Below are 11,106 nucleotides of genomic sequence, written 5' to 3'. Positions count from 1 at the left end.
CTTGAATAACTGTACAAAGCTCGGATTTGAAAAATGCTCATGTAGAGACACTCGGACAGCCCAATTCAATGACCCCCTGCAAGCACATTTCATTTTGGATAAAAACAAATAAAACAAATTTATGATATGAGGACATCTGCTATGAGTTTACCTGTATAACCTATATAACAGGAGGAATATGTTTATAGAAATTATTTATGATTGTGTTACATGTTACATACACAAAATATATGCCTGTCGTATTATCTGATCCTATCATTAATTGTGACTTGATTGGCTGCGATCAGTCTCTCTTGAACAATTCCAGGAACTGTCCAGTCAGTCTCTCTTGAACTAATCCAGAAACTGTCCAATCAGTCTCTCTTGAACAATTCCAGAAACTGTCCAATCAGTCTCCCTTGAACTAATCCAGAAACTGTCCAATCAGTCTCCCTTGAACTAATCCAGAAACTGTCCAGTCAGTCTCTCTTGAACTAATCCAGAAACTGTCCAATCAGTCTCTCTTGAACTAATCCAGAAACTGTCCAATCAGTCTCCCTTGAACTAATCTAGATACTAACTGTCCAATCAGTCTCTCTTGAACAATTCCAGAAACTGTCCAATCAGTCTCCCTTGAACTAATCTAGATACTAACTGTCCAATCAGTCTCCCTTGAACTAATCCAGAAACTGTCCAATCAGTCTCCCTTGAACTAATCCAGAAACTGTCCAATCAGTCTCCCTTGAACTAATCCAGAAACTGTCCAATCAGTCTCCCTTGAACTAATCTAGATACTAACTGTCCAATCAGTCTCTCTTGAACTAATCTAGATACTAACTGTCCAATCAGTCTCTCTTGAACTAATCTAGATACTAACTGTCCAATCAGTCTCTCTTGAACTAATCCAGAAACTGTCCAATCAGTCTCCCTTGAACTAATCTAGATACTAACTGTCCACTCAGTCTCCCTTGAACTAATCTAGATACTAACTGTCCAATCAGTCTCCCTTGAACTAATCTAGATACTAACTGTCCAATCAGTCTCTCTTGAACTAATCCAGAAACTATCCAATCAGTCTCCCTTGAACTAATCTAGATACTAACTGTCCAATCAGTCTCTCTTGAACAATTCCAGAAACTATCCAATCAGTCTCCCTTGAACTAATCTAGATACTAACTAACTGTCCAATCAACTAATTCCAGAAACTCTCTCTCCCTTGAACTAATCTAGATACTAACTGTCCAATCAGTCTCTCTTGAACTAATCCAGAAACTGTCCAATCAGTCTCTCTTGAACTAATCCAGAAACTGTCCAATCAGTCTCTCTTGAACTAATCTAGATACTAACTGTCCAATCAGTCTCTCTTGAACTAATCTAGATACTAACTGTCCAATCAGTCTCTCTTGAACTAATCTAGATACTAACTGTCCAATCAGTCTCTTGAACTAATCCAGATAACTGTCCAATCAGTCTCTCCTTGAACTAATCCAGATACTAACTGTCCACTGTCCAATCAGAAACTCTCTCTTGAACTAATCTAGATAAACTGTCCAATCAGTCTCTCTTGAACTAATCCAGTCTCTCTTGAGAAATCTCTCCCTTGAACTAATCTAGATACTAACTGTCCAATCAGTCTCCCTTGAACTAATCTAGATACTAACTGTCCAATCAGTCTCTCTTGAACTAATCCAGAAACTGTCCAATCAGTCTCTCTTGAACTAATCTAGATACTAACTGTCCAATCAGTCTCTCTTGAACTAATTCAGAAACTGTCCAATCAGTCTCCCTTGAACTAATCTAGATACTAACTGTCCAATCAGTCTCTCTTGAACTAATCCAGAAACTATCCAATCAGTCTCCCTTGAACTAATCTAGATACTAACTGTCCAATCAGTCTCTCTTGAACTAATCCAGAAACTGTCCAATCAGTCTCCCTTGAACTAATCTAGATACTAACTGTCCAATCAGTCTCCCTTGAACTAATCCAGAAACTGTCCAATCAGTCTCTCTTGAACTGAACTAATACTAACTGTCCAATCAGTCTCCCTCTCATCCAGAAACTATCCAATCTAAACTAATCTGTCCAATCAGTCTCTCTTGAACTAATCTAGAAAACTGTCCAATCAGTCTCTCTTGAACTAATCTAGATACTAACTGTCCAATCAGTCTCTCTTGAACAATTCCAGAAACTATCCAATCAGTCTCCCTTGAACTAATCTAGATACTAACTGTCCAATCAGTCTCCCTTGAACAATTCCAGAAACTGTCCAATCAGTCTCCCTTGAACTAATCTAGATACTAACTGTCCAATCAGTCTCTCTTGAACTAATCTAGATACTAACTGTCCAATCAGTCTCCCTTGAACTAATCTAGATACTAACTGTCCAATCAGTCTCCCTTGAACTAATCTAGATACTAACTGTCCAATTAGTCTCCATGGAAATAAAAAAAATAATCTGTCCTCCATGCCATCATGTCTCTCTGGAACTGAACAAAAAATTACTTTATAAAAATCAGTAAAACAAAGCCAAAACTGTTTAATCAGTCTATACTTATCCTTATAACTCAAAAAAAACTCCTAAAAATCCCACCAACTTCTGGACATGAAACTACACTGGTAATCAATATCCCAAAAACTTGACTGAAAATTGTTCAGCTGATCTCCTTCTCTCAAACTACATAGTATTTGCAAAATATCACTGAAAATTTCTATGCACTGATTTATGATAACAAAATGTTCTGTCTTGTCCTTTTTGAACAAGTACAAAGACTGCACTGGATGACTTGAAAACTAAAGATTCTTCAGGACAAAAAAAATAACGAGGTGAAACCCCCGGTATAAAAAACAGCAGATAATGAAGTATGATAGTCTAACCTCACCCCTTTGTCTATACATCATGAAACTGTAACTAAAAAGAACAGACAAGTTGTTTGTCATAGATTATATTCTTTATTTGTGCCCTGTGTTGTACTATTGTGTCATCCATGCCTGACTGAGAGCTCATTTAAATCAGTCACACTTGAGCAACTTCTTGGTGTCAACTTGGTACAGATATATTATAAGTGTATGCCAGGAATAAGTTATTACTAATTATAAAACAGAAAATGATTTATATTTAATTGTCTTAGTGCATGTCTGGGAAATTGGTAAAAAACATTCAACTAGGAGATATTGTATTTCTTAGATATGGGAAATTACTAAAGATTGAATTATGCAGATTTACATTTTTTATGGTGTTGAAATATTTTCAAACCCACTTTCACATGTTGAAGTTTTGAATTAAGTTAATTAGATAACATTTATGCGTACCAGGTTTGACGAATGTTTATAATGAACATTCAGTTTGTTGTTTTGACAGTTAAGTGATCTATGGTGCCTCTATAAAGAGATAAGGTTAAAAAAAACAAGAGTCAGCTCTGCTTCTTGGTGTGCAAAATCAATCATCCGCTCAGAAAATAACAGATTATCTGCTCTACCATGAAAATCAGTACATTGAAAAAAATAGACGTATTCTACAATGTACATGTATTTCATGCTATCTCCATCAATATAAAGTCGTTTTAATTACAGTTACTTGTAAATACAATGAAATAAACAGCATAAATAATCAAAAGAGTCATACAGATTTAATCTACAAGATAATTGTAGATGGAATGTGTGCTAACAAATCGTTTAAGGTTGAAAGAGTAGTCTCCCTTGTTCTCAAAGTCGGTTTCTATCAATTATTTGTTTGGTAATGCTAGTGCTTGTGACTGATAACCAATCGACAACAGTATCCGGTCCCATCATTTTTTATGATCATGCGAATCAATCACCTAAGTCCCATATCAAATGTAACCTCAATGTTGAATAATATTGTTAAAAGAAAAAAAAAATGCAAAGATACTAGAGTAGTGACCTCCCTCGCAGGAACTCTTCTTAGTCAGAGATCGAAAACTATCACTTCCGACGGCGGGATTGATGGTTTCGGTTTTGTACATTACCTATCTTTGTCCAGATTACGATTGTTTCATGATGATTGTGAAGAAAATAACTATTTCATCTTCTGTTTAAATCAACAAAAAATACATTTTAAGAAAAATGGCAGGCCTAGAAGATCTAGGAATCCCGGGAGGCGACTATTTACAAGAATCACTGACTAATTGTTCCGATCCTCTTCAAGCAATCGAAGAATTCCAGACGGAAAATGGTATCCTGCTGCCCTCACTGCGACCAGCTCTCCCATTTCTGGATTTGCATGAATTCAAAAGACTTGATTTCCATAACTCAGTGTTGGAAGAGCTTAGAGATAAACTTGTCCAACGGATCTCAGAACTCGCCGATAGTGATGACGAAAAACGATTTGAAAAATTGGAATCACTGCTTACGAAAAGTTTTCCTGTAGTTAAAGTGAAAACACTACGACCAGTTGTTATGGCACTTTTGAAACATTTGCCAAAGATCGATGAAGATTATCTTCGAAAAATTCTAGATGATAAAGAATTGTATGCAGAAGCAGCTACTGAAGTGAAGAGACAAATTTGGCAAGACAATCAAGCATTGTTTGGAGATGAAGTGTCACCGCTTCTATCACAGTATATCAAGGAGAAAGAAAGTGCACTGTTTGGGCATGAACATGCTTCACTGACATTTTTTTTACCATCTCCAAGAGTGAGACGGCAAAGTGAAGTGGTACAAAAATTGTCACACATGGTTGGAAAAAACGTGAAACTTTATGACATGGTTCTACAATTTCTCAGAACTTTGTTTTTAAGGACAAGAAACACTCACTACTGTACCTTGAGAGCAGAACTTTTAATGGCTCTTCATGACCATGAGGTCAATGAAATTTGTGCCTTAGATCCGTGTCACAAATTTACATGGTGTGTTGATGCATGTATCAGAGATCGCTTCATTGATTCCAAGAGATCCAGGGAATTGCAAGGTTTCCTAGATGGGATACGAAAAGATCATGAATTTGTGCTTGGGTAAATTAACAACTAGCCTATTACTTCCTTCTATTGTTAAGACTGAAATAAAGTTTAAAAAATGACTTAATATAGCACCTACCATGTATCATGAAGTTTCAATAAATACTTTATATAGATGTTTAAATATCCTAAAAATGTTAGTAATGTTTTGTTTTTACTGTACTTATACATAATGTAGAGTACTAGTAACATAATAGATTTGAAGAAGAAAAAATGCACTCCAATCAGATGACCACTACCTTTGTCATTTTGATATATTTGTAAATAGGCGTTTCCTTTTTCTTCACAGAGACCTTTCTATGATCCTTTGTGACCCATTTGCACTCAACACTGTAGCATTATCCATGATGAAGAACTTACAACATTGTGTTAACAATGAAGTCATGCCAAGGGTAAAGGATGTATAATATTTTGATGACGAGTATTAAAGCCTAACAACATTATTGAGGCCAAACAAAAATATTTCCTGTTTCTGGTAACCCAACCTAACCCTTTTATTTTGTGCCTACCCATTTTTTGAAAGCATTTTCCAAAGCAGCACTGTTTAAGTGAAGATCTCTCTCTTATATAAACCATATAAAATTATATGTTGAAATAATTGTTTTTGTTGCCTACCTACCTACCATAATTTTTTTCAGCATGTTCCAGGAGACATGTATATTTTTGTCTGGCCTTAGAGTCCTCCCAATCTCTATTATCTATTCATATCATATGCTATTATGTAAAATTCTTTTTGAGCAAATTATATATACATGTAGTTGAGCACTTTGATTAAATTTTGATTAAAAAACTCTTTCAGATCTTACAAAACAAAAATTTACTTTTTTTTTAAAAGGTACTGAAATCTACTAGTGGTCAAAATAGCTATAGGATTTGCTGCTGTTTCTATGCAACATACCTAAAATACACAGTAATCTTATATATATTTGTATTATACTTCTGAATTCAATTTCTGTTTATGAATGAACTGTTTATGTACAGGATAGTACTGACATTGTGCTACTGGTACGGATGATGGCCTTGGGGCTTGGAGCATGGGACATGATCGACAGTCAGTTATTCAGGGAGCCCAAGCTGGTAAGTTAATATGACTGCATGGATTTTCCATATTGAATGAATCATAAGTTTGAAGTTGGTAAATGTAATGGAACATTGTTTTTCAGGGCATACCAATGTTAAAAAATGTTGGCTTTTTAGCACATAACAATTTTTACAGCACAATACAATATTGACAGATTTGTCCCTGGTACCACTTGCAGTAAACATTGATATTTGTCCCCCCTACCACTTGAAGTGAACATTGACAGATTTGTCCCCAGGTACCACTAGCAATAAACATCTTCAGATGTGTTCCATACTACTTGCAGTAAACATTGTCAGATGTGTCCCTACCACTTGAAGTAAACATTGACAGATTTGTGCCCAGGTACCACTAGCAGTAAACATTGACAGATTTGTCCCCCCTACCACTTGAAGTAAACATTGACAGATTTTTTCCTGTTTCCACTAACAGTAAAAATTGACAGATTTGTCCCTGGTACCACTCACAGTAAATATTAGCAGACTTGTCCTCTAGTACTTGAAGTAAACATTGACATATTTGTCCTCTACTACTTGCAGTAAACATTGACAGATTTCTCCTCTACTATTTGCAGTAAACATTGATAGATTTGTACCATACCACTTAAGGTTAATGATTATATTTTTGGTCTTGGTTTTTTCAGGACATACAAATATTCAAAACATTGTTGGTTTCAGGACATACCAAAATACACTACATTGTTGGTTTCCAGACATAACTATATTCTCGACATTATTGGTTTTTCAGGATGTGCCAATATTCACAAAATACCTACCAAATATTTTGTCTATGATGGTGGAGGACCACACTAGGAGTATATGTTCTCGGATCCCAGATGAGCCTCAGCCCACACTGAAACAGCCATCTGAGTTATATGCTACATTTATCAAAAGCAACAGCATTGCAAGTCTAGTGGCTATGTACTACACAGCACAGGTAATGCTTCATCTTTTTACCCTTAAAACCCACATAATGTGCACAGTTTTCTTGAAAATAAATGTCCAAAGTGGGAGGGTGCACATATAATGTAGCGAAAAGATTTTCAATTTTTATTTTCATGGTGAAATCAAAGATTCTATGAGGCCACCATCATTAATAACAGGATTTTCAGGTACTCAAAACTGACACATAAATGAGATAATTACTGTATATATTAATGCAAACTTTTAGAGTCATTGGGACAAAAGGTTTGAAAATGTGATAGCAACTAACAAGACAGAAAACTAATGATTGGAAAAGACAATGCCCTCTTTTGAACATTGAAAAATATGTTGTTTACAATATGATTATCTTTTGAAACACTTAGATGTTTAACTGTTAAGAAAATGAAGTTTTGTCTGTTTATGAAGTATAAGTAAAAGACTTTGTACTATGGACATGCATAAATGAATCAATTTAGGATAAGTAATACATATACTTTATATGGACAATTGAAGATTTAAGCTGTTTTTACCAATACTTCACTTCTGGGTATCCAAGAGTTGTAAGTTTCCTGATTTTAAATTACAAGAAATTTCGGCTTTTGAGTTATTAAGAGTTGGAACTAACAAAAGTCTGAATGTAATAAAGAACAACTATATGTTGATACACACCAGTGTTAAATTATTTGTTATTTGTAGTAGGAAAAAGGGGTATTGTATCCTTTGTGTAAATCAAATAATTTCACACTTTTGGAAATGCAATTTAACCTCGTGTACGTAAAGAATTGAAATTTTAATTTGACTTGAAAGTTTATTCTACTGTAATTCCTAGTCTTCATGGTTTCAGTTTATAGATTTACAAGATAATTGTATTTACTAATGAGAAATATACAGGGTTACTTACTTGATATTACAGGCAAGCCGAAGTCGTGACAAATTTGCCTTGTGTCAGATCCTACCAACGCTCATCCACTGTGAGAATGAGAGAGCATCAGAGGACACCTTCCTTCACACCATCATCTCATATCTTATTCCCATGGCAGAGGATTTCACACAGGAGGACATGTGTGTTGTAGTGTTTGATGATTTTATACTGGTAAGTACTTCAAACTTCCCTTAAACACATACTAGTAAGTACTCAAATCTTCACACTTAACAATGTTGTATCATGTATTTAATTAATTCTTTGTGTAATTTAGCATCTGAGCACATAATAATTCTTAATCCATGGATTATTGTCCAGGGGAGGTAACTCCACAGTTCTCTCTCTCTCTACATGTGCACACACTCAATAAAGTATAGCTATAACTATCTTTATAGATCATGTACATGAATATGCCTGTGGAACACAAATCCAAACCAAGAAGTAGTTAAACTCTAATTCTTGTCATTTCAGTTGATTTATCAACACTATCAAAACAAGGACTGAGCTATACATTTTGTAAAAATAATTTCAAGACTTTGATCAAAACAGTTCAAATGGAAATTTTTATTAAGCAAATTTGGACTGCAATAACACTCCCTTGCACAATGTGGTATAAAAGAAGAATTTTGTTATGGTATAATTTTACGGAAACTACTGACTAAAACCAAAAATAAAAAATGAGTAAATAAATAAATATCAAGAACACATTACAAACAATAAATTTTAAATCAGTACATGATGAAGTTGTTCTTCTCGCTGCTGTGAAGCTTTATATGTACTTCTTCAGTTTTTGACAACCTTTGATATCATCATTAATTTCATGTGGTAAAGCAGTTTAAAGGAGTTTAGAGAATTCAAGACAAACCATGAATAGAGCAAGAGAATCATTATCTTCATGAAATATTAATAATACATCAAAATGAATCTTTAAAAACTTTTGGCAAATGTGATCTTCCCACTTCCTTGTTTTACAGCCATCAATATCAAAAGAAAACATGATGAGACACTTACTGCGACTATTATGGCACATCCACCATAAGCTACCCCCAGCACGCCTTGAGGCTCTCATGCAGTCCACCGCCCCAAACAATGAGGTAAGACTCCACAGAAACACTTGTACTACCAACCTCAGTCATAGGACTAGACACACTTCACACTACTCATTTGTATGGATGTTTTCTTTCAATCAATTGTACTTTGTAACATTACATGTTGCATTAACTCATTTACCTGTCTTAAAGACTTGTGTGGTTTGTGTGACATTTCCTGTCAATTAAAATTTGCTGTCTCATTTATATTTCAGCATAGTGAAGCTGTTCATATGACCTACCAACTACTTGCGGATAAGATTTCCTCTTATGAACCAAGTCCAGCAACTCCACCAGAACAGCTTGACTCGCCACTGATGAGTGTCCCTGCCCCTACCCCAGCTCCTTATTAATGTTGAATTCCAGGACTATTAAGAAACAGATGTTTTGTGTCATTTACAAGGCAAACTGTGGACCAATATCAAAATCAGACCAATAATGTCATTTTCTATCATTTTCTTGATTTCGTCTTGTTTAATGTTTCATTGATCAAATAAAGTTTCGTTGTACATATACATTGCCAAATTCTACCTAGAAGTATGAGGGATCTGATGCAAAGTTCAGTCTCCAAGAATTTTTTTTAAAAACTAAAGAAATAAAACTGATTAATGTTCAACAGTTGTGTCCTTGCATTATAGGAGGCTGTGTCACTGAAATTGAAGTATGTTTTTATTGTGAGTTTATCATTAACATCAAAGTGACGATCAAAAGATAAAAGTTCTGTGGATGTTAAACAGCCTGAGTTCAATGGACATTACAACCTAATGCATGCATCTTGTCCGATCTGATCCAATACATACCTTGTGCTCAGACAGACTGCAAAATCCATCGGATATCTGTTCCTGTGAATGGGAATGCTTCCTATCCTATGTCAAGAAGAATGTGTCCTTTATGAATATAGCTGGTAAAATGATAATCCAACAAGCATTTAAATCAGGTTGTGATATTTCTATATAAAGACAAGTGGGATAAAATGAAGCAATATGATTGGGTGTCAAGGAAACCTGGTGGATTACATGTCAATTCTGTTTCTTTAATGACATGATTTATAAAAAGGTAGTGAGGTGTTTTTGGTACATGTGATATGTGAAATGCTATAAATCTTAGATTTAGTGTTGAGTTTCAACATGTATTGAAATAAACGTCTTAACAACACTAATTTTGTGTTCATTATTGATATAATAGATAATCTCTCAATTGGAAGAAATGAAACAAAAGTTTCTTTAGCTGTTGACTAGGTGTGAGCATTTTTTCTAGAGCTAATATGGTAGGGTTTTGTACATATGTCCATTTTTTGTAAAATTTTAGTTCTCTGATCTCTTCAAAACTTGTTAAGCTTTATTGTTTTATGATTTGTACTTCTCCTTCACTGTTTTTTCAGCACTTCAGTCTAGTCGAGAGATGTCTTCTTACATACACATGTACATCTATAAATGACCATTAATGTTGAAAGAACGTTCAGAAATCTAAAACCAAACTCCTTTCACGTTTTTTATTTTTTATTCTGATATTCAAGATGACTCCTAGTAATCATTTTGATGTTTGGACAATAATATTAAAGTTTAATTGAGGAAAATAGTGGTATTAAACTTCAGTACATGTATTGATATTTTTACAACTTTTTACTGTAATTATTAGTTTTAACACCATTTTCACTTTGAAAAGACAATCTCGGATCCTGCGATCAATATTTTATTAACACACTACTACATGAATCATTACATTTGACAATGGCTGTTCATTAAACAGACTATTAAGGGGAAAAACAAGAAAATGTCAATCTTTCAAATAACAAAACAAAATCATCAGTCTAACTAGATATCTTTCACCCACAGATCTTCAGGATTACAGTGTATTTAACAACAAAGTGCTACAAAATTTCTGTACTCCTTACACCAATTAGTTCAGAATTTAAACCTTGTGTTTTAGTTCATGAAGAGAGTACACTTTAGTGTTTTGTGTTATCAATCCAACAACAACAATTTTTATTTTAATCTAGCAGCAAACAGTGCTGGTGTTGTGGAAATTATTACACAGCTAAACAACAGCCAATCAAAAGCAGATGAATAAATTTTGGTGATATCGTTTGATCACTATACTGTATGTTCCTCACAAAAAGTCCAGAAGGCAAGGGTATTGCTA

The 11,106-nt window shown here is 34.4% G+C and overlaps 1 protein-coding gene across 1 annotated transcript; it reads left to right on the top strand.

Moving 5' to 3' along the window:
• The first annotated feature begins 3,972 nt into the window (after positions 1–3,972).
• LOC132544687 (negative elongation factor B-like) lies at positions 3,973–10,119 on the top strand. The gene is made up of 7 exons (XM_060208310.1): positions 3,973–4,947; positions 5,240–5,342; positions 5,932–6,027; positions 6,779–6,967; positions 7,868–8,047; positions 8,851–8,970; positions 9,180–10,119. The coding sequence occupies exons 1-7, from the start codon at positions 4,061–4,063 to the stop codon at positions 9,315–9,317; spliced, it is 1,713 nt and encodes a 570-aa protein (XP_060064293.1). The 5' UTR covers positions 3,973–4,060; the 3' UTR covers positions 9,318–10,119.
• The last annotated feature ends 987 nt before the right edge of the window (positions 10,120–11,106 follow it).

This window comes from Ylistrum balloti, unplaced genomic scaffold (assembly GCF_031769215.1).
Source record: "Ylistrum balloti isolate Yb309-2 unplaced genomic scaffold, AGI_CSIRO_Ybal_v1 Utg369806, whole genome shotgun sequence".
NCBI classification, from domain to species: Eukaryota; Metazoa; Mollusca; class Bivalvia; order Pectinida; family Pectinidae; genus Ylistrum; species Ylistrum balloti.
Note: the sequence above shows the minus strand (reverse complement) of the source record. Positions and strands in the feature narration are given on the sequence as shown.